This window comes from Falco peregrinus, chromosome 2, assembly GCF_023634155.1.
Source record: "Falco peregrinus isolate bFalPer1 chromosome 2, bFalPer1.pri, whole genome shotgun sequence".
NCBI lineage: Eukaryota > Metazoa > Chordata > Aves > Falconiformes > Falconidae > Falco > Falco peregrinus.
This window is the reverse complement of record NC_073722.1, coordinates 109,904,357-109,928,445: the sequence shown is the minus strand read 5'-3', so window position 1 is coordinate 109,928,445 and position 24,089 is coordinate 109,904,357. Positions and strand designations below refer to the sequence as shown.

At 41.1% G+C, this 24,089-nt stretch overlaps 1 protein-coding gene across 1 annotated transcript in view; it reads right to left on the bottom strand.

Moving 5' to 3' along the window:
- MED13 (mediator complex subunit 13) overlaps positions 1-19,469 on the bottom strand; it is a 60,457-nt gene extending 40,988 nt beyond the window's left edge. The window contains exons 1-3 of the mRNA XM_027781336.2: positions 17,713-19,469; positions 15,574-15,808; positions 5,555-5,723 (exon numbers count right to left, since the gene is read on the bottom strand). Coding sequence (XP_027637137.1) covers positions 5,555-5,723; positions 15,574-15,808; positions 17,713-17,778 — 470 coding nt within the window. The 5' untranslated portion in view covers positions 17,779-19,469. The remainder of the gene's footprint in view (positions 1-5,554; positions 5,724-15,573; positions 15,809-17,712) is intronic.
- Between the last annotated feature and the right edge of the window lie 4,620 nt (positions 19,470-24,089).

Sequence of the window (24,089 nt, the reverse complement as noted above, 5' to 3'; positions counted from 1 at the left end):
CCCATGGGAAATGGGGAAAAGGTAACCAAACAGGGGCAATAAGGCAGACATGTGGGCTCAGGACGGAAAGCATAGCATTGCCTTTGTCTTAAGGGCAGCCAAGACCAGACAGACAATAGCTGATCTCATCCATGCTGTTACATTATCAATACAAACATTTCTGAAGTAGGCAGCAGCAAAATTTCCACAACCCAAGTGAAGAAAAATAGACGCCCTCCCCATCGCAGCCATGGTCATTCAAGACTGCAGATTTACCAACACATCTGCACCAAACCGGGAATCACATCCATTGTGGCTAGTTTTACCTCCTCCTCCCGGCAATATGAGGTCAAAAGAAGAAAAAAAATATCTATTCAGAACTATGATAAGCACACCTTTAGATCAAGGTAACTACATGTACAAAGGCTTATGCAAAACCAAATTTGTATCTAGAATATTTTTCAGCGGTCATTTCCAATGAAATCATATACTTATTATTTACATCAGGTACTAAAATAGTATTTCCATGAAAACATAGAAGAACAGTGTGCTGGCATTATAAAATTCTGTACCCAGACCAACATTACCTGTGAAACCTGTGCAGCAAGTTTATTTTTGTAAGCTATGATAAGCTTATCATGTATGATTTTCCAAGTGGGGTTGTAGTTTTTTGGATTTTTTCCCCCTCATTTGTTTTGGGGGTGTGGTGGGTTTTTTTGTGTGTTTTGTTTCTTAAGTGAACCCATCAGACAAGTTCCGGATTGCCAGCCACTGCAATTGGTTATATTATTTCCTATTTGCAAAGGGAAAAAACCCAAAACCCAGAAAAAGCAACCATACATGTAATAAAGTAGCTTTTAGTATTCCAGATTTTCAGCTGTCTATCAGACCCTCCCACAAAATCAGGATTACTCAATTATTTGCTTACTGGTATTTCAATTGCGTTAAAGTTTAGCAAGTTGTCCTTATTACCAGAACTTCAGGAGATATCCTCCACGTAAGCACTTCATACTTCAGTTTCATTAGGACTGCCAAATTTAATCTTCATTATGGAATTGTATCTAAAATTGTGTTTAATCTTACAAGTTTCCTAATACTCACTGTAGGTATTTGATCTATTTTATCATTCAGTTGGCAAGCGGAAAGGTCTCATCCAAAGGCTGATATTTGAGCAGTCTAACCAGAAAATGTAGACAGACAGCTGGATGCACCAGATCACAATCTCCGTCTCTTACATTTATAAGGTGGATTTTTGAATAAAGCAAACAACGATATTTCTGAACGTGGCAGTAACACAATGGGTTGGAAAGGAGAAAAGAGAACGTCATTCCTATTTATCAAACTTTGTAATTTAATATGCAGTCATTTAAACCACATTATTGAGCTTCTGTAAACTACCTGGCTTTAAGTGATTGAAAAAGGTTGTGATAAATAGGGAGGCAATGATTTTTTTTTCCCCCCTCCTGTTTGGTTACAGCTAAAACCATTAGCAAAACCTTCTCTTTAGTCTTTTATTCTACTGTTGTTCTCCTGCTGACCCCCATCATCCACTCCAGAAAACTGAAAATCGCCTACTTAAAAACGAGCAACAACAAAAAAGCCACCACACGTTATAGGGAGTTAGCTACTCCATTCCTGCCCTATCTATAAACAGAAGTGGAACTAGCATACTTGAAAACCTCAGACGGTTTCCTCAGGCATGGTAATCGCGACTTCTTCTAACAGATCACATTTCACCAAATACATGACTGTCTCACTTTTCTCAATGCTGGTTTTAGACTGGGGAGAAGAGGGGGAGGGAGGGAAGAGCAGGTCATGGTTATTACCTTGCTATCTTGTTAACATGCAGCATGTGACTGCATAATGCAAACACAGGAGGTTTTTACTTTTTCCATAGTAAGATTTAAGAGATATTAAACAATAATATAAGGGGTTTTTAATAAGTTTGGGGGTTTATTTTAGGAGTCACATCATTAAACATAATTAAACAATGAACACTGAAAACTGTCTAATTCTTACTTTCTTGGTCATTATTCACATGCCACAGTGGCATCAGTTGATTAATGTTAAGAACTGTCCTTTTAAAATTAAGATGCACACAACACAATGATGAAACAACTTTTTCTTTTTTTAATATAACCTTATACAAGGAGGAAAAAATAACAGAGCAACAGACAAGAAGCCACAGCTGCCTGAGAATCTGTCATCACAGCCTAACAGCTATTAGAAATCACAGCCTTATGCCTGTTGCACTACCACATACATACGAAAAGCACAACATGACTGAGTTCTATTGTTGGGAAACCCGATAACAGAAAAATCTCACATTCCGGAACCACGTGCTTTTAAACAGAACTCGGAAAATTCCAAGTGGGATCAGCTTCAAATGAAGGAAATAGCTCTATTCGCACATCCTTCAAAGAGGAAAAAAGGGAAAAGCGGGAGTAAGGTCCTGCACGCTGCTCAATCATAGCTCCAGAAAGCACATGCTAAGAAGTTACCTCCACCACCAAGAGCACCAACTACTCAATTTCTAATCAAAGTCTTTGAAAGCGAAGATTGTCATCAAGAACAACCCACCTTACCAGAATCAGTAGTTATAATACACAGAGAACAAGTTTATATAGCAACCAGCCAAGCCCCAAAGCACAGGGTAGCATAAACTATGATCTGGAGCAGACTTCACATCGCCGGTATACTAAGCACCTTTAAATTATACAGGCACATGAATTCTGTCTCAGGGCTTCTGAATGTTAATGCAACAAGCAGTCCCAAAGAAAGCAAAGCATACGTAACAATATGGGATGGAAGTAGACAATGAAGCAAGATGACACTTATGCGGGGATGGATACCAGAGAGTGGGGCAAAGCCTTTCTAATTTTGGGCACACGCAGTTTCTTTCCGTAGTTCTCCCACTATTCAGTATTTTCTAAGGAAGAAAGGATAAATAAAAATATACCAACACCATCATGGGCAACTTTTTCCTTCCTTACGAATCAGATATACATTTAATCAACATAAGCAATATAGAGAAGTAATTAAAACCTTCATGAACAGAAAGGCCTTACTCCCTATGACAGATGCAATATCTGCCACATTCACCTGTGGCCACTTCAGCATAGGAGCAGCACTACTTTTTGGGGAGATGATACATATCTCTAACAGAGGAAGAAACAGAAAATCTTCTCAAAAAGACTATTCTTCCTTCATCAGGAAGCTAGCATGACATGCTTTTTAGATTAGCATGATGAATACTACTATTCCTATTACTTTAAAGATGGTGAAAATGGTCAAAAGACAAAAATATAGCTTCAAAACTGTTCTGATTCTTAAGACGTGCATCCATAATCATGAACTAAAGAGTGGCTTTGGGAAGGGGCTGTTGGCAATTTGTTTTGGGTTTTAAGTCAGCCACATCTACAAAAAAAGATAAACTTAGTACAGGTCTTGTTGATTAAATGGATCCTAAGGAACAAAAAGCATGCAAGAGTTGTATTAAGGTTTAGATTTTGTTAGTTCTAGACCAGTTGTCTGGTAAGAAACACATTAGCACCCCAGGTCCAACATTCAGAGCATTTTCCAGGCTGGCTGCAAGCCCCTTTATGTTGAGTTTGCTGCAGCGTCACGCTTAACAGTTGATAAGAAATGTCCCTTTTGACTAGAAGAATATTCCAATTTATACAAGAGACCAAAATCCACTCAAACCATTACACTTGACACTTCCTCCTCCATCACAGCATGATGCACTTTCTAGCGACAGAGGTGGTATCACAAAGCACCTATTTCAATCACTTGGCTTCCCCCCCCCAGGAAGTTGCTGGGAGCAGCAGAAGCCTGAACCGATACCTCTGAACTGCCTAACTTTCCAGCAAGTACACATTATCCAAATTCTAGATATTCCTAGAAGGGATGAGCCAAATATGCCACGAGTATGCACATCTGCTAACCATTCCCCTCACTTCATTTCATAAAAGCCAGTACTTAGAATATCATGTGGTATTGAGCTATCTGGTAGGAAAAACCCAATATTTCTCTGCAATAAAACTGCCTTACACAGATCTGTCTAATCTTTCTACATATTTTTCCAGTAGTTCTGGATTACTTATGATGAAGTTGTTGTGTGGGTAAGCACACAACTCCTTCAGTTATTTTCATCAAGCATGCTGACCTTCTGACCTTCTTAAAAAAAAGAATCAAGAGTCTCCAAATTAAACACACACTGCTATTTTATTTTAAAAGCTTTCATCAGCTTTTCCAGCTGCTGTAGAGAGCTTTATAGAATTACTGTAAGAGATGCCATGACATAACTAATGCTAGTTTCAAATGGCAATTTGGAAAACCAGTTCCTCAAATGAGGAAAGACCAGACTGTGCCAAGACAATATTGGCCTAAATAGTTAAAAGTAAACTCTTTACTATTGATTTATAGCAACTGCACACAGAAGAAACGGATGGACAAGGACACCCCAGAGAGGAAACATTTTCCCTGACCAGTGTGGAGAAAAAGAGATGCTTATAACTGAAGGACAAGTTTATATATAAATTAAAAGCAGCAGTTCACAACTAATAGAAACACACACAAACATGTGCTTCTGCTTCTTTTGCTCCAAAACAGCTCTAATTTTCTTTCAAGTTTAGATTTATTGCAGAAGATGCCAACAATGGCCAACTCCACACCCAAAAAGCAAAGCCACTGGTCTCAAAATTTCCTGCATGCAAGATTAATACATACATATACACACACACACAAAAAAAAACCAAAAACCCAAACCCACACACCAAAAAAGAACCCCACCACAAACCCATACACACACACACAAAACCCCATCGTCTAAGCTTTAAATTACTTTGGATTTTAAAAGCTGATTTGGGAACAGCGATTAAACTTGTTCCAGCTAACCTAGTTTTTATTCATTTCATTATTTATTGCTAGGCAACATAGACCGTGTCAAACCATGTTAGAACCATGAGAAGAAGTCCTTCCAATTTAGATCAAAAATTCTCTTCTCGCCCTCCTCCCCCTCAGTGTGGGGGGCCACATGTATTCCTTTAACACCAGCATTCCCAGATGAAACCTTCTTTCTGACCAGGAGCTGAATTTCAAACTCTTCTCAACATCTCCCATACGATGCAATGTGATGCAAAAACTCTATGTGGTGCCTGTAAATAGCTCTCTAGATCCCGCTTGCTCAAATAATGAATTTTTCTGAGTATTTACAATCAGAATTAGTCCCAGTCACTATACTGGCAAGTATAGCGAGCAGGTATCTCTTCACACTAGTGTCCTTTTCTTCCATTCTAGAACACTCTACATTCTCTTCCAACATCCCTATTATCCATGGTCTGTATAGGAGTACCAGCACAGAACAGCTGGCCTACTACCTTTTGTATTACTTCCTTATGTCATAATGAAGTTTTGAAGAACTCTAAAAAGGCAGAAAAATAAGAACAAGTAGAGATTCAGGTTCCCAAATAAGCCATAAATGGAATGCTCTTAATTCAACATTTCTTTTAGCACATTTATTTTAGCACAAATAAACCCTACAACTTTAATAAAACAAAATAAAACATCCTACCTTTTGTTTATAGGTTTTTCATCTTTCTCATAAGGCTTCACAAACCATTTCCCAATGCGTACAAAATTTCGATTCATTAAACACCTCTCCAACAGGTTGTGAACAGCTTTGAAAAGTAGAGTGCGACATTCATAAGAAAGTCCATTCTCCCAAACACCATCTTCTTCTTCTATCAGGCAAAGGGAAAAAAAAAATAAATGAGCATTGAAATTCCATCCTATTATTGCATGCACATATCACAATTTCCTTTTCTCTCCCACAAGCTTTTAAGACATTCACAGTGTAATGTGCAACCAAAAAAAGCCTGTAACATTCAGATAAGTCTACTCACTTTAGAATAGTATAACTGCTAAAAGTAATCCGCTACAAAAACATCTCGTTTCCCACAAGAAAAAAAGGCTCAACAGCTATTTGTACACAAAAAGAGACAACTAGCACCAGTTATATATTTCAGCTTGCAACATCACTGTATACCGATCTGTCTGCAAGGTGGCTAATGTTTTGAGCAGTCTGAATTACCTATCCTGAAGAGTTAGCTGACAATTACGCTTAAAAATAAATTGCCCAAAGCCAAACTTTGAATATATCCCAGTGTCTTTAGCTAACACTGACTGAGGAAAGCTGGGCACAAACATCATTGATCAACTGACCCTCAGTATTCAACAATTTGCTAGAGGAGGGGGAAAAAAAAAAAAACAAACACACTCCCCAGTTCAAAAAACTGGTAAGAGCAACCTGATTCTCCCCAGAAGACGCTCCCAACTGCAATTTTTCTTTTAAATTCAAAATTAAAAAAAGAAAAATATTTAAGCAGGCTAGTCCTGCTTTCCAACCTATACACAGAACAGAAGAGAATAAGAGCAAACAGAAAGGCAAAGCCCAGTTCATACTGATAGGATTCTGAAGTGAAACACGGAGATCTTATGTGCCCCACAAATCAGAGTCATGGAATCCAACTTACACAAGCCAAGCTGATTTGCCAAATCGGAAAGCGAGATTCATTACAAGCAGCTGTAATCTCTTCAACTACTCTGGCTCATAGTAAGCATTTGAACATAGTTTACGGGCCCTCGAAGTATATACACCGGCCCAAAGTGTTACAATGGCATTACAATTACATTGCGCACAAAAAATGAAGGACATTTGAATGCTTCTGTAGTATCTCTCAGTATGTATGTGATAACATTCATTCCCAGCAACACACTTAATATGGAGGATAACATGAGAAAGCTCACAATCTTATCCTGAAATTACTGACAATCAGGTCCTATCTTTACACCTACAATTCTGGCATATTGTGTTTTATGTATATCCCTAAGGACTGCTTCTGGTCTCCTTGGACTAACCTAGCATAGTTATTCTTACAATGCCATTGCTTTTATACTCCAGGTAGCAGCAGAGACTAGAAGACTGTGTCTGACATAGATAAGGAGACATATTTTTACTTCAGTCTCTGGATAGTCGTGGAATAATTTAGGCTGAAAGGGACCTGCGGAGGTCATCCGCTCCAACCCCCACTCAGGGTTCAAAGTTAGAACAGGTTGCTCATATCTTACATTTATCACCCCTCACGCCATCTCCGCACACCGCCAAGAAGCAAGGCTTGGGTTGAGGTTTAGTTCCATACAACAGGTCTTACAATAGTGACCTGTCTGTTCACCTCTTCTTCACAGAGGATTTTGGTTCAAATAGTTTTCCACTGGTTTGCTCGATGGGCAGAAAACCTCAGTAATACGGCCAAGTCCTTGCATTTTAAATCCCCCTTTGAAATAAGCCCCTTCACCTTTATCTGGAAGCCACTTACAAGCTTAAAAGGTTGCAATAGTATTAACTAAAGTCTCAATACCCTTAAATTAGAGAGCATGCAGAAAACCAGACACCTCGCAATTTTATTGCTGAAAAAAAACCCTAAATATTGTTTATTGTAATAATCTGTAACACAAAGATGACAGAGAAAGGAATTTCAAAATACTATTGCAACCAGAACCTGGTGGCCACATTTCTATATTGCTAGATTCCACACAAATAAAAGTACACTTCCATTCCAGATCAGTATTATCAGTTAAATAAAATTACTCCCAGCATCCTTCTCTGAGGGACAAAGTAAGCGTAAACAGACCTGCCAAATAATTTATAAATGAGGAGGTGTCCATCATTACAGATGAATCACTGCATGAAATATTTTTCTGGTAAAGACAAGGAAAAGCAAGGAACCACATTTCCTAAACAGGAGGCCTCACCACGAATTTCCCACCCCACCACCCTATTTCAGCTTTGAAGTTTATCAAAAACTTGCTTTTGAGAACCATAAAAGCTGCAAAATAATACAGTAACTCGCTAAAGAAACATCATACAAGAAGCTTGTAACAAAAAGCAACAAAGGTCCAAAGTCAAAGGGTATAAAATGTTTGTGCCAAGAGGACACGCTTTTCCGCAGCACAGAGATTTGTAGACATACACAGAGGAGCAGCCCTATCCTACAGGCAGCTTTGCTGTTCAGCACATGCTGCTCAACTGGTGGCAAACAAGCTGCTCAATAGAGCAAACATTAACTACAAAGCTTAATGATATTGGACTTTAACTGCACAATAAACTCCACACCATTTCAAAGGTTAAATAGTTGGTTTCTATATGGCTCTTGTATTTTTAAAAAAGTCATTCTAAGAACATCCCCTGCATCAATTACCTACTGTAAGAGGAAATAGAAAAAGCTATTTCCAGCCCTTATGCCTAATTTTGTTTTGACATATTAGCGTATCAATGAGAAGAAAGATGCTGGAATTGCAATGATACTGAAGTGTAATTTAAAGCTTGCATTTTGATGGTCACACTATGGACACAAAGGAGAGGTTTTAATTTTCTGAAGACACTACAAAGTATTTAATTTAACATCAATAGTTGTGCCGACAACCAAGTTATGAACTAAAGTTTACATGCAAGAACTTGCCACGAGATTGTAATTCTGAAGTGCTCTCCTAGCTGTCTTTGGTCTACTGGTGAAACAGAGAGCTCTTAAATGAGCATATTACGTGGAGAAAGTATAAGGCATTAAATGGAAATCACAATTAAAATTCTAATATTTAAAAAGACAGCATTCTGTAAGCATGCCGACTGATCAGGAAGAATGACTGGTACGCAAAAGAAGACCATCTGTTCAAACTGAAATGCACCTTGCTATAGAAAGGGAAGGTTAAATAATGTGACAGTTAAAGATACCCTCATTTCAGAACATTATTCAAATTCATGCAAAAAAAATAGCAGCAAGTGTTCTGTGTCTTTTTGAAATCTATTTAGTCACTCCCCACCCCCCACCCCCTTTTTTTAAAGGGTGGTAGATGGAAGGAAAGAAATACAACATCTGCTCACATCTCTCAAATATTTTTCTTCTTAATTGAAACTGTTGTTTCTTAACATGAAAAAAATCCTCCTACTTAACAGGAATTGTACAAAGTAAGAAATTTTGAAAAAGAGAGGGAAAGGAAGAGACACTTTTGTCTTCTAATCTTCCTTAAACAAAAATGTTCAATCTGGTAGTGATAACTAACCAAAATAAGTTGCTGACTCATTTAAGAAGGTGTTAAGCCACAATTTCACTTCAGATGAGTGTTATCCACAAAAGTGCTCCTGAAACCTTAAAGTTACAAATATTTTATTTTTTATTAGTTCTCTTAGCTGCCCAAACCACTCAGCTCCTCTGTGACATACTTTTATGTTAACCCATTAAACAAGCTATACATGTACCACCCCAATATAATTAATTCAGTTCCCTCTCTCTTTACGCCACATATTAGGTGGAGAGTTTTCCTTAAATAAAGCTAAAAATTATCAGGAAGTGAAGAATTAACAGAAACAATGGCCAGGAAAAAGCAATTTTCATACCACACATAAATAACAATCTTTCTCAGTCAACACCTCCTCAATACTACCACCATCCGATTTAAAAAAACACAGTTGTACAAAGTGATTTGCTTCCAGTACTTTTATGTTCTACTTTACATTCTTCTTATGGTTCACCTGAAACAGTAAAGTTCATTTTTACCGATTATGCCCTTCTGTCTTTCCAGTGTTCCTGGGCAAGCATACTGTGAGGCAGGAGTTTGGAAGCATGCTCAGAATACAAAAGCCTTGCAATTTTTAGTGAATTCTGAAAAAGCAGTATCTTTAAACCTTTCCATTTAATTCACGTCAGATGTTTTGAACCGTATTTGTTACCCAGAGAACTCTAGCCAAATTTATTAATCAAGGACTGGTAACAAATAAACAGATATTTGCTTAACTATGTTTTTTGCAAGAAAACCAATTTTTAATTTCTTAATCAATACTGTATATTTATCTGTTGCAATATTAAAAATTACATTTTCAAGAAGACTTTTGAAGAATGTGGATATTCCCCCTTCTTCCTTTTAACATATAGCTGGCCACATCAGCAAAACACCAATAAGCATCAGTTCTTGAAAAGGCTGAATATGTTTACCATACCATTAAAAATATCTTCTAATGCTCACTGAACCTCTAAAATAAACCGTGCAAAGAAACAAATCATAGTCAAGCCTCCACTTTGGACTACAACCCCTCCCCCTTCTCCCAATTACTTCAATTACAGAGAGGAAAAATCCATTCCTTAGTATGACTGAGACGCGTCTTCCAGAAGTATTACTTACCTTCATAGGCTTCCTTTCTGTCATCATTTGACAGCATGCCAGTTATAGAAATAGAATGATGCAAAACTCATTTATACGATCAAACTTCCTATGTAAGCTTCAGATTACAAGGGAAGTATAATAAGCAAAGTAGTGTGAAATTGCTGCTGTATACAATATTGTAATAATATGACAGAAACACTTCAAGTAAAGTTTTCTATTTAAAAACAATTTTTGAATTCAAATACTTTAAGATTAAATAAAATTGCTCAAAGCAAGAACTACCCAGGTAACCTACTGAAAAATAATTTTGAGGGCCTATATCCCCAACAAAATAAGTGAGAAGAAGATTTTACGTGAAAAGAGGGACTGAATACATTTTAAAAATACCAGCTTAAGAACCCAAGTGAGACAACTTAAGTTTGTTTCCATTAGAGTTGTGTCCATTATCTATATTCACTGAAAACAGCCTGGACATAAGATTCGAGATACCCAAACTAGTTGGAAGATTTCATCAACTGAGAAGGAAGCCAAAACATGAGCTACTGTCCAAAATACCATACCCAAAATATTCAGCACCATTACAAGTCAGTTTTTGTAGTGCTAGCCCTTTACCAGCATCACACATGTAAGTTTTATGCTTTCTCTACCCAGCAGAATATTTTGCTAAATATTTAAAATGTATGACCTTTTTGTAAGTTTGTGACTATGCCTGTTCATAAGGATAACAAGGTAACAGTTTTCCTTCAGTATTTGTTGAGTGCAAGTTGGGCTGGGCTGGGCTGCATAGCCACAAGAAAAGAAAAATCTGAAAAACTTTCTAGCTAAATGTTCCAATATCCTCCTCCACACTGTCTCCGAGTAATCCATATGCAGACATATTTTACTTATATTGTTAAATTTTACACTTAGTGCCTATGAAGTCATTGTTTCTACTTATACAGGTATATTATGCATGTGACCTTGTACATGCAACCAACATAATATGAGGCAAAATACTCATTTACTGTGAAAAAGTGTTTTCCACCTTACACTCCACAGATATTTCACATGCATGTTGCTCTGGAGAAAAGGGAAAAAAGGAAAAAATTCAAACATCACCTTCAAGCTGGTACTCACACCAAATCACAGAAGTTTTACAAAGACCACTTCAGTCATTTTTGCATAATGTTTATCAGCAGTTTTGCTTAAATGGACACAGCTCTAACATGGAGGACTGAAGAAATGCTAAAAGCGTCGATGCACCACGCAGCAAGGAACATCCATAACACCTTCTTTATTACATACACACGAACAGATATATCCCCCACAGACAAGTTACTTAAGCTCACTATACTAATATTGGGTGCAAATTAAGGAGGTATGTTTGGGTTTTTTTGTAGGAGTTAAATGGTCTTAGGAAGCAAATGTTATTTTTTAAAAAATGCAAGCCACTAGCTGAACTATTTTCAAAGCTCACTTTGCCAACTACTTGCAACTGGCAGGCTTTTTTGCAGAACCCTCGGTATGATAACTGGCTCACACTCCAGTTTCCATTGTATTAAAAGTAATGAGACACTCAATGCTGACATCAGCACATATCAACCAATTCACAGATTTGTTTGGAGACAAGGATTTGGTCTATAATGCATATTTATCGAGAACTACACAACACAGAGAAGTCCTTGCTGCCATGACTGCTGCTGTTTTTACCATACTGTAACAACAGACAAGCATCAGTACAGATCTTGCTCCTCATTCTTTCAAGCTCTCCTACAAGCCCAGCAAGGAGCTAAGACTAGCATTATTTTCATACATTTATCTCCTGCAGAAGCATGAGGAAGACTGTTCCGCAAACAAAACCTGATTAACTTGATATATGACAGGTACAGTGAAAAGTCTTTAATTTTTAAAGTAAATTAACAAGACTTAATTGACTCCAGAACGAAAAGGACACATCTTATAGCTCACCATATAAAAGATGCAATTTGAAGGTCAAAGGCATATAAAAATGTTCCCCTATCCAAGGATTAATCAAATTGTAACCATTTCCTTGGGACTAAATCTTTACGTAATTCATACCTGACTGTTCTCAGGTTTGAGGTTATCTACTGCCAACGTAAAGAAAAACACAAACCAAATCAATCCAAGTGTATACAGGTAACCACTTTAAACCAGGAAAGAACATATCTGATAAAGTAACTGCTGATCAGACCAGTGAGACACCATTGCGTTCTGAAATTTGAAGAGATGTCCTACTTTAAGGTTTGAGTTGCAGGAATTACTATAATCAAGCCTCACTGTCACAACAAAAACATAACCTTTGAGGTTGTTAAGAGGATAAAATAACATTTCACTAACTTCTGTCTGCCTCTAGCTATGTTGGGAGTAGAAACAGACTTACAGGGTTTTTGGTATTGCATACCATAAGTAGCTTCCTAGGGAAGGAAAAGAAAAAAAATAATGATTGAGCAAAGTCAATATTACTGATCAATCAGCATCTCTGAACAAGTCTCCTTTTGACATGCCCCCAGGCAACAACAATCCCTGGCCATCAAGAAGACAGTTATCCAGCTCTTGATGCAAGAGTTCAGATATAGCCAGTAGCAGGCATTCAAACGTATCTCTAGGGCAAAGAATGAACTTCTAGAATGTACAGGCTGAAGAGAGAGAGGTATCATTTATTTTTTTTATCTGATAGGCATAGATGTACTCCCACAAAACTGTACATTCCCTTTTGAAGTGAGCTTGAGAAGGGGACAAGAGGATTCTTGAAGGCTGCCATATTTCAAATCCCTGAGGGTTGATAACCAAGATGTGTTCCAGAAACTGCGTGTTCATTGTTCACTGAAACTACAAGTCACCAAAAAAAGTCAAAAACTGTCAAAATACCAACCTCTCCTTAACAGGCATTGTCTCATACCAAAGGAAGCCAGAATCAAAAAGTTATTAACGTTGCTCTGGCACACTTCTAACTACAGCTCCTTTCAAGGCCCACTTGTACAACAGCAGCCTGTCCGTGGGCAATAAAGGACAGGCTCACAGCGACAGACTGCTCGTAGCTCCTCTCCTCCTCCCTCGCCCCATCCTTCAGGACAACACTTCACCTACCAAGGAGAAAAGCTCTAAATGAGGCAGTACCTCAGCCTGCAGCAGCAAACAATTGCCAATCAATTTTGTAGGTAACAAGCCTCTGCTAAGAAGTCATTTATCTTTCCCATTGAAAAATGTAACAAGCAATCATCGGGAGAACTGGGCAATGTGAACTACTAGAAGAAATTGGCCACCAATGAAAAAAAAATCCATTAGGTCTATGACAAAGGTCAGATAACATTGTTTGGGTTCAGCCATAATTCTTTCTAATATAACACTCACATTAAGATTTTGTGAGCAGGAAAGAGAAAAAGTGCAGGTAGTCCTTAGCCACCTCCTCCACAACCCAGCTGATTAATATCTTTATCAACTTCTGGTCAGAAGAGCTAAGCAGACTAGCACACTAAGAGGTTATAATGTCTCCTTTTAATTAAAAGGAGACAAAAACATACCTGCAAGAACCAAGATGCCAGATACATCTACACACAGACATAGGTAAGAGTTGCATGAGTGATAAGCATTTAGGTAGAAAAACAACTAACAGCAAGACACCCGAAAGAGCTCTACTGAAGCACGGACATCCACAGGTGACCTGAACAAAGAAAATACCCAAAACAACTGCAAAGACATGGCTGAGAGACTCTAATCCTCTCTCCCTCTCCCTTATACCCTAAGAGAAGTTAAGAGTTGGTAAGTACCTAGGATGATAACACACAAAAGTGCAATTCCATAAAAGCATAAGTGCATTCTGATCTGAAAGTTCAGCTGCAAGACACCACTGTTTTCAAAAGGTACCTCTATAGATTCAAGAGAGAATGCAAAGGAAGTTGCTCAAATAATTTTGATGGCCTGGTAGTGCAGAAATGCACTCTCTAAATGGCTTAACCTCTATTTCATCTTCCACTCAAAAAAAAAAAATTCTAACATATTTGTCTCAATGTAATCCCACCAGCCAATAGCATACAACATTCACATAGATAGTTTTGCACAAGCATTGATCCTCACTCAAGGCAAGCCCAGGCCAAAACCAGCATTTAGTCTAAGTTACATCGCAGTCTCACAATAGATGTTCCCTTCAGGTCAAGACTGAGGTTATTCATAGGGCAAAATAAGGAAGCCTTAAATGCACTAAAATATCAAGCAACCTACAATTTAACTGCCATTTAAGATGCAAAGTTTCTTGTTCCAGGACGGACAGGAATACAGTCAACATCCCAATCTTTGAAGTCAATTATTCAAAGAAATAAACATCATTTTAGTGCGTCAATTGTTTTCAGATAGTATTATTTTTGTGTGAAAATTCCACACATTATTGAACTGTTTCAAGTCAACTTCCTCAGTGGCACTTCAAACTCATATTTGTTCTTCAGCTTATCCACAAACACAGACAGCATTAACAATTTCTGGTTACCAGGTCACCAACCCTTGGTCTCATTTTACACTTCAGTAATCTGAATACTGTACATTATTTGCAAGGAAATTGGAGTAAGGTGACTTTTTTTCTTTTCTAGAATTAGTATAGTCTCACCGCTAGACTTACACAGTTTAAAAAACTACCTTCACTTTACTAAAGCAACTGGAAAGCCATCTACTTTGGGAATCGAGATCAACAAGTAAACGTTTTCAGAACAAGGTGTCAAATTTGAGGTACAACACTACTGAGAAATATAAATATTGTCAGTCCTTCAAAAGTCTAAGTCTGAAAGCAGGTACAGCAGGTTCAGAGCCCTGGGAAAGGGGCAGAGAGAAATCATAGAAATATGAGGTTTAGAGATTCTTGCACAAAAACAGCCAGCTAGTTTCAGATGCCTTCTTTTGATGGCTTCCCATCAATAATTTGGCTTCCAATCAAAACAGCTCCATACGGCTTAAGAATTGCCCAGATCTCTACAATTCCTATTGCATAATAAAAAGTGGTTTACTACTGAATTTGGAAGTTCTAATTGCCCAACAAAAGGAATCTTATCGAAACACATTTAAGACATCACTTATGAATCACAGGTACAGATTTCTTGTGAAGAAGCTGTCAAAAATATAGGCTTCAGTGGTGGTTTTTTTCCCCAAAGAAACAAACAGGGAGCAAAAATTCGTTTCCTGAAAATCTAGCAGTCCTAGACAACCTTAACACAGGCAGCAGCTGTTTGATCACTGTGCTGCCATAATAATTTGGTGTAGTTTGTAGCAATAAATTTATCTTATCTATAGACGACAGTCCATCTAGCACGGATTTTCTAAGGGCTGGCAGAAGACAGCCCTGAGTAACAGCATCCTTTCACTGACCAAAAGAAGGTATTAATTTCTTCCTACCTGAGAGATCATGATGAATAAGGTCAGCAAAGTTGGGGTCATCACCCCACCAAAATATCCATAGCTCCCTGCGTCCAGGTCTCTGGTCTCGGCGCCAAACACTGAGTACATCCGCCTTCAGACAGCGACTGAAACTGCTCAAAATAGGGTCCTCTTCCGTGACCGGAAAGAGAATTGGGGCAGATGTTGGACCCTGCCATACGTATCGCTTCCATTTAATCCCAGTTAGATCAGCCTAAGGGAAGGAAAAGAACAACTGTCAGTCAGCAGGGTCGGTACACCCCCAACAGAAACATCCCGCTATAACAAGGTGATGGCACACGAAGAGGCGGGTGGAAGGAAAAAAAGATCAATCCAATAAAATTTAACAGAAAACATACTTGTAAGTTCTGTGTACCCCGTTCTAAAAAAATCTCCTTTAATAATGGCAGCAAACCAAGAGCTGTTCATTTTCATGGCAGCTTTAAGTCAGATTTGATTTAAAATTTAAAAAGTGAAAGACAACTGAATAATGTAATTATCTGCAGGCTGCAACTGTCCAATCTGCTGAACACTTGCCTTAGCAAAGAACGTTTTTCTTTTTGCTTACTTATGTATACACTACCTTTTCAATCCAAGATTACTCTTAAGGAAATAGGTAATATGGTAAATCAACTCAAGCATACATTCTTCCAGTCATCTACTACTTCAGAAAATTTCACAAGTTTCTCAATTGTAAAAAATTCTCTCTCTCTCTCTCTCACTCTCTCGGAAAGCCTCTCAAGTACACTTATTGGTACCAAGAGCTATCAGCCTTCTCATTTCTCACACCGTTTTTTAAGAATTTAAGCCCTAGTTTTATCATTAACTTACATATCAGACTCGTGTCCACATCGATTACAATCCACTAAATGCCCTAGTTAAACGACTGCTTTATGAAGACTTAATACTCTATGTAATGTGAAAGAGACAATTGCTGGATTATCTACAATGCAATGCCACACCAAGTTTTAGTGCTAAGTTTTTTCACATGAGGACAGTCACCTGCAGGCACGTAGGGGAGGCATCGCCCCGGGGGTTCTCCTACTACCCGGGAGAATGAGGTAGGCTGGCATTTGCCAAGAAGTCGCTATTTTGTTTTCTTCCCAATATGACAACACCGAGATTACTGCAACATCTAAGCCTAACATGGCAGCCTTCCTACCGTCAGGAGGAGAAGCAATTTAGATAAAAGGTACTCTTTGCAACAGTTGATGGTTTGGAAAGACTTTTAAGATTTAAAAATGCACTACTAACATGGATCTGCAGGCCTGATGCAGGCTGCAGACACGTTCAGGCTGCCCAGATTCCCCCCCATCCAAAAATATGAGTACCATAGCTTGGCACAGGTTTTTACTTACAACAATCTCTAGAATAATAAATCGCAGGCAGTCAGCTAAGATTAGCTGATTTGCATTAAAAAGCAGATGAAACAGCTCAGCACAGCCTCCAAAAATTGTATCACAGTCCAGTCACATCACATTTACTTTGGGAGCTACCGAAATCAACAATTTGAACAATTTTGTACTCGAATTAAGAAAAGGCTACAAAATGGTGCACAACAAAACACAAGATAACACCACTTCACGGGGAGTGCATCACCAAAAGCAGACCTCCAGAATAAAAACAAGCAGTAGAAAGAAATCACTTCAAAAGCAAGGCAGAAGGGAGGTCTCGGCTCAGATTTGTCCGGGATGTCACGAGTGGGGAGCGAAAGGAGAAAGTTCCCGGAGATGCGGGGCTGAAAGGAGGAGGAGCAGCACATCTCCTTAGCTCCTGCGAGAAATTATCACGTTCAGCAGCAGAGATAGGAAGATAGAGAGAAAGGAGGAAAAGTTGCAGGCGAGGAAAGCGAAGGAAAAGGCGAGTGCAGGGAGGATACTACCCAGGAAGAAAGCGGAGGGAGGGGCAAGGCTAGACAGACAGCGATGGAGGGGGAACCAGAGGGGCATGGGAGAGTTGGCTGGCTCCAGGCAGGGCCTACTCTGAGGACTCATCCAACAGAAGCTATGCTAAAAATGGCTGCTTTGCTTCCACTACCCCTTCCTCCCCTCCCCCAAACCTCCTCTCTCTTTCACTCTGTGTCTGCCGTGCGTGTGTGTGCCGGTGGCCGACACTTACCAGGCAGAAGAGGTTGGAATGGCAATCCTCCAGGCTGGCCCCGTTCGGCACGAAGCAGGAACTCATCCTCACAGCCACAACCCACACGCCATTATCCCACAGCCTCCGACAAGAAAGAAAGAGACAGACAGAGAGAGAGAGAGAGGGAGAGAGAGAGACAGACACCGAGAGGGAAAGGGGGGAGGGGGGACTATGCACACGCACAAATAATAATACAATTAAATAAGGGATTTACACACAGACACACACGCACGCGAAATAGTTGTGGGATAAATAACCCGGGAGGAGAGTGGTATCGGAGAGGGGGGTAAAAAAAATATTAAAAAAATAAAAAAAAAATCTAGAGAAACTCGGAACGTTTTCTCTTCTTCTAGATATCAAAAGGGGGAGGGGGGGGGTCAAGCCACTGTGGAAGGGGAGAACAGAGAGAGGGAGGTGGTAAGTAATCCAACGACGACGGGAGATTAAGATCAAAATCCTCCCTGTTCCTCTTGTCTTCTCATTCGCATAAGGAGGGGAGGGAGAGGGGGTAAGGTGAAGGGGTAATTGATCCAACAAGAGAATAAAAATGGGGTAATTAATCCAGGGGGGCTAGGGGTAAAAATCAGTTGACATCCCTCCTTCCTCTCTTCTCAGATGCCAAGCAAGAGAAGTAGGGGGAAAAAAATATAAATAATCCAGTGGGGGCAATTAATCCAGAAACCTCCCTCCTCTTCCTCCTGTTTCTTTAGTCATCAGATGAGAAAGGGGCAAATTGTGGAATGACTGGGAAGGATTGCTATGGGAGAAAGAAAAATCCAGTCTCGTCTCTTCGGAGTCCGAGGGCAACAGGGTGGGGGGGGGGGGGGGTTGGGGGGGTGGAGGCGGGGGGTCAGATTCTTCTCCCCTGCTCCAAAAATATTCCAAATAAATTAAAATTTAAAATCATAAAAACAAACTTTAAGGGCCAAAAGCAAGGCGAGTCGGAAGAATTCGTAAAGGCAGGACAAGAAAAATTTCCTGGGGTGTACCCCAAAAAAACATCTGCGGGGGCAGGGGAGGGGGGAAGGTATTCCTTGAGAGAGAAAGGCCGCAAAAGTCTCCTCAGCAGCCCAGCGGGGGATTAAATTCCCCTGTGGAAACCCCCCCTCCCCAAAACGGAATACTCTTCGCAGAGAGGGCGAAACCAAAATATCCTCCGCTGGGTAAAAATCCTTCCGTGGGGAATGGAGGGAGGGGGAGCGGGGTGGAAGGAGGAAATTGCGGGTGACCCTCGAAGTCTCTTCGGGGAAGGATGGAGGAGTCTCCCAGCAGCCGATCCCCAGTCTGTTCGGGGGAGGAGGAAGGGGTAAATCGCAGAGTCTCTTCGGGGAGGCTCGCCCCCCCCCCCCCCAGCTGTCCTCCGGGGCCGAGGGAGCCCCACAAAGTCCACACGGCTGGGTGGGTCTCTTCAGGGGAGCCCGGACCCCGCCAAGTTACCGCCGACAGCCGGGGGCAGGGGGGGCTCCGGGGCACGGAGGGCCCCCTCCACCGCGCCAAACCCCGCAAGACCCCTGCGAGCGAGGGGGGGCGGCGGGGAGGGACCAGCCCAGCTGCGAGGCTAGTCCCTCAAAAAATAAAAGAGGGGGGTGGAAAAAAAAACAAAAAACAACCACGGGGCGAAGAAAAAAAAGGGAGGAGAAAAATATAAAATGATAGTCTTCACACGGAGCGGTCTCCTGCGGGGGAAGAAGACCCGGCGGCCGGGCGGGAGCCCCCGCTCTCCTCAGGTGAGGGGTCTCCGGGAGGGCCGGCGGCTGCCGCGGGAAGGCTCCGCGCCGCCCCGCTGCGGCGTCCCCGCGGGGGCAGTGGGCGGAGGGCCCCCTCCCCGAGGTCTCCTCGGGAGGGCGGGGAGGCGGCGGCCGAGCCCCGGGCTCTCTTCAGCCGGAAGGGCCGCGGGGGAAGGGGTCGGAGCCCCACAATTCCCGTCCCCGCCGCCGCCGCCGAGACAGAGAGACGCGGCGGCCGCTGCTGCTGCTGCTGCTGCTGGCGGAGTCGGTGCCCCGTAAGCCCCCGCCGGCGGGTCTCCTCCTCGCTTCCCCTCAGCGGTGCCTCTGTCGGCGGCTGCCCGGCCGCGGCATCCTGGTCCGCCAGCTCCCCCTTAGCGCGTCTTCCCCATGTCGCGTCGCGGCCGGAGCGGGGAGGGAGAGGGGGGGATTCCTCTGCCGTTTAATTCCGAGCCCCTTTTTCTTTAATGGCGGCCACAGGGACGAGAGTCGGGGCCCCCCTGCCGCGCTCCCATTGGCCGCCGCGCCGTCACGTGGGGCCGCCCGGCGATGGCCGCCGCCGCCGCTGGGGGAAGGCGGGTGCAGCGGCGCCGCGCGGCCGCTAGGCGCGTGCACGGCGAGTGAGAGCCGCGCGCCTTCCTCGTTGGGAGGCCGCCATCTAGTGGCCGCCGTGCGCCGTGGCGCAGCGGGCTGCGCCGCAGGTTTGGGCGCAGCGCGGCAGCCACCGCCGGTTCGAGGCCCGCCTCCCCCCGCCAGGCCCGCGGGCCCCGCTGCTTCCCCGGGTGCCGGCGGCGCTCCCCATCGCCCGCCACCGCGCAGCCCGGCTCTCGACCCCAGCCTCCGCCCCTTGGCAGAGGCTTCCCACGATCCGGGCTCAGTAACACCGCGCTGGTGCTTTGCACCGTGGAACAAATTCCATACCAAATCCTCGGAGCCTTTTTAAACAGACAGGCAAGTGTTGGAAGCGCTGGCATTAATATTTAATGGGAGCATTAATGCTTTCACTAGTCCCACGGACATCGTGTCTGCCGGAGCAGGACTGTATTCCAAAATTCCATTTTTCTTCATGCGCAGATCCGTAACGTGCTGTTTGTGAGGATGAAGTAGGTGGGTTCTCTGTTACTATATACACAGATTTGCAGAAGGACTTTGAGATTATTCAGAATTAAGATGCTACAGAAACAGGAAAAGCTATTTTTAAGAGATATTTGGGAATCATACACATCTTGCTAATCCTCACGTATTACAGATTTTCTGTGCAATAGTTGCATGTAGAATGTAAAATTTTTAAGTTAGTACGTACATCATTTTTTGACTGCAAAGTTCAAGTGAAAATACAAACCCATATAAAGTGCCTAAAGTAAAAGAAAGACCTGAATGTCTCAGCCAACATGACATTCACATTAAAATACGATACGTTCATGCAACAGCAGCACATTGCATCACAACTATGCAACATGATGATGTTTCAAAGGCCCTGCAAATTATTTCAGGACTCATGAACAAGACAAGCGGCAACCTTCTGCAAATGTCTTGATTGAGTAGGAGGAAAGAAGGACACTCTATAAATAAATTTATATGATAAGTCAAAAAAAAAAAAGTGAGGCTTTTTTTTTTTCACCAAGAGAAACTTTGAAGATTTACTCACACTAAGACTATTTTTGTACATCAGTGTAGGCAAGCAAGATTCTTCTTTTTATCTAAATAGAACCAGAGTATTTTTAACACAGGAGATTCATTCCCTCACTGCTCATCGAAACGCGGCAGCTGGGGACGGAGCCGGGATGCGGGGGGAGGGCGTGTGGAACCAAACCCCTTTCCAAGTGGAACAGATGGTTTTCTCCGTGGTGACTACAGACGAGGACCACGGTGCGAAGAGGATTTGCTCTGCGGCAGCACTCAGAACCCGCTCCTCCACGCTGCCATGGATGCCGAGGGGCACGCGAAGGCCCTCCGAAGTTTCAGCGTGCCGCTTTGGTCGTTAAAGCGATTATCTCACTGCACACAGAGAAGTTATTAAGTCACACCTCCCAAAGGAGAAATCCAGTGCTTTGAAGGCAATAAAACAAAGCAATATTCAGCATTAGTACAAAAGATCCGGTATGGTTTTCCCTCTAAAAGCAAAAAGCATCCTTTGGTAAAACTGCAATTTTGTAGCGGGAACAGAAATCCGGTGCGATGACTTGGTGTGGGCTTGACGTGCAGCAAATACTGCATACTCTTGCATTTCCCCACTGATTTCGGCATGACACCAAATTTTCACTAGCTGAGAATCCACGTCTTTTGCCTGAAACAGCACAGCTCAACGTCTGGAAGAGAGGATTAATCTAGTGTCTAACACTGGTTTTGGCACTGATTCACTTCACAGTTTTGAGGAACTCAGCTTCTGTGTCTCAGTTTACTTATTTGTAAAATGCATTTTGAGATCTGGTTCGTTAGTACTTACACATTAGTCACAATAAATACTTACACAGCATCCCAGCACCATCATGCACAGAATATAATTTTTCCAGTAAACATAAATATAGGATAAAGAACTAATAAAATATTGACAAAAGAGGAAATAAAACTAACACATCGACTAGAGATTTTTTTAAGTAATTCCCTTCCTGCTTCAATCCTGAATTACAGAACCTACACGCTTTCCCAATTACATGTACAGCACTAAGTAACAGTAGGACACACAGGAGAGCAGTCACATCCATGTTGGGCAAATTTTGGACCCGAGACATTGCTTGCCCTTTGCATACTGTATGTGCTATTTGGGAAACAAAGCCTGTTTAAAAACTGGGGAGGAGGCAGACACAAAAAAAGCCAACACCACCACTGTGGAAAAAATGCTATTGAAAATATGCTTTCTATTTTTCAGATGGGTTCTTACACAGTTCTTATGTCTGCAACTTCCAGAAGTGCATTAAGCTGCATAATTAGCATCTGTCACATGTAGCCTTTTCCTTCCCTCTTCCTCTCCCTAGAGGGAAACTGTATGAAGAAATTTTAATATAAATTTTAGTATATATACTGTTCAGTGCATTCATTGCTAGGAAAGACACAGTTAAGTAAGTTTGTGCTTGATCTGAGGTTCATCTTATAATATAATATAAATATAATATAATATAAACTTCACCAGTTTAAAAAAATGCTGTTGATCCCATCTAAAAATTAACTAGTCTTTTGGAAAGACAACGGTAGCAGGGGTGGGGTTGAGATGGAACCGGGCAGTTAATGCTAGTCGCTCGTCCTGGTATTACAAACTTCTACTCTCACACACATCGAAACATCTAGCCAAAAGCAGTAGGGGATGGACGGTGTTCCCCTTTAGTCAAAGCTATTTCTTCTGAAAGGAAAAAAACCCCATATTTTGAAAAACATCACAACAAAAAGTAGGGCTTCATATTGCTTCTTCATTCACATTTAAAGATACTCCACTGTTGAATGTAAGAAGGTCAATGGACTAGAGCATCTCCTAGTGAATCTCTGCAGACAAACTTAAAAGAAGGTGCAACCTTTAAGAAGTAAAGACTAAAAAGAAAGATATATCACTTAAGAACAACAGCAACATGAAAAACAATCACATTATTTTGCCTTTGATTTCCATTCAGACTCTCTCCTCATTTTTTCCAAGTATTTATTTTCTACTTCATTAGTTCAAAGAAAATTGAGATTATAGGATTGAGCATATTGGCAACAACCTGAAGTATGAAGTGCAGACTGAATGCTTAAACTTCAGCTACAGAGGTGGTAATTACTGTAATTGGTCCATGTGAAGCAAAAATATCAAGTAGTATAGAGTTCAAACTCATGCCAGTCAGTCTCCAGTTGGCACCGACAGTTCTATCTGGAGGATACAGAGGTCTCAGCAGGACTTACTGTTGGCAACTGTTCAACAGTTCTCTTCTCCAAATGGTTTCAAAGGGATTTGGTTGGGAAGAAAGATAATTTTTAACAAATTAAACTACCTAAAAATGGCTAAATGCCCAGAGCCACCTAGTCTGCATTAGTCACTACTACCAAACCATTTTAAAAAGAAGATTAAAAATATAATTGCTGCAAAGAAATGCCTATCTGGCTTTAACAATATGATCAAATCCCTGCAAAGTTACCCAAATATGTACTGTACACCATACCACAAGTATATATATAAACATGTCCAGAGTAAAAGGTATAGCAGAATATTTACACAGTGTGTGTTTCTCAGAAAACAACTGGCTCAAGTTACTGGAATCCAAGTATTCCTGTAAGGACATGCCATATAGTTTCAAGATATTAGAAGACCACTTACTTTCTAATTAAAAATGACAATAGCAAAACCCCCATAGGAGATAAGATTAGGGGGACAGTTTATTTCCCGTTAGTATTTATCTTAAAGCATTTGTAAGGTGTCCATAATTGTGATGTAAAACATAATTTAGATTTGCACCAAGAGTTTTCACAAGAGACACTGCTCTGTGCCATATTGATGTTCAGCTGCTTTGTTTAGATTTTGCAAGAATGCTTTTTTCAAATGGTGAATATGTCATTTTTAGCAGAGGTCTCTAAAAGAAGATTTAATGCACAGCAATAAAAAGAGGAATATGAGAATTCTTGCTCTCTTTAGTGTCAGTTTTGGTTAAGACGTATGAATGCACATGA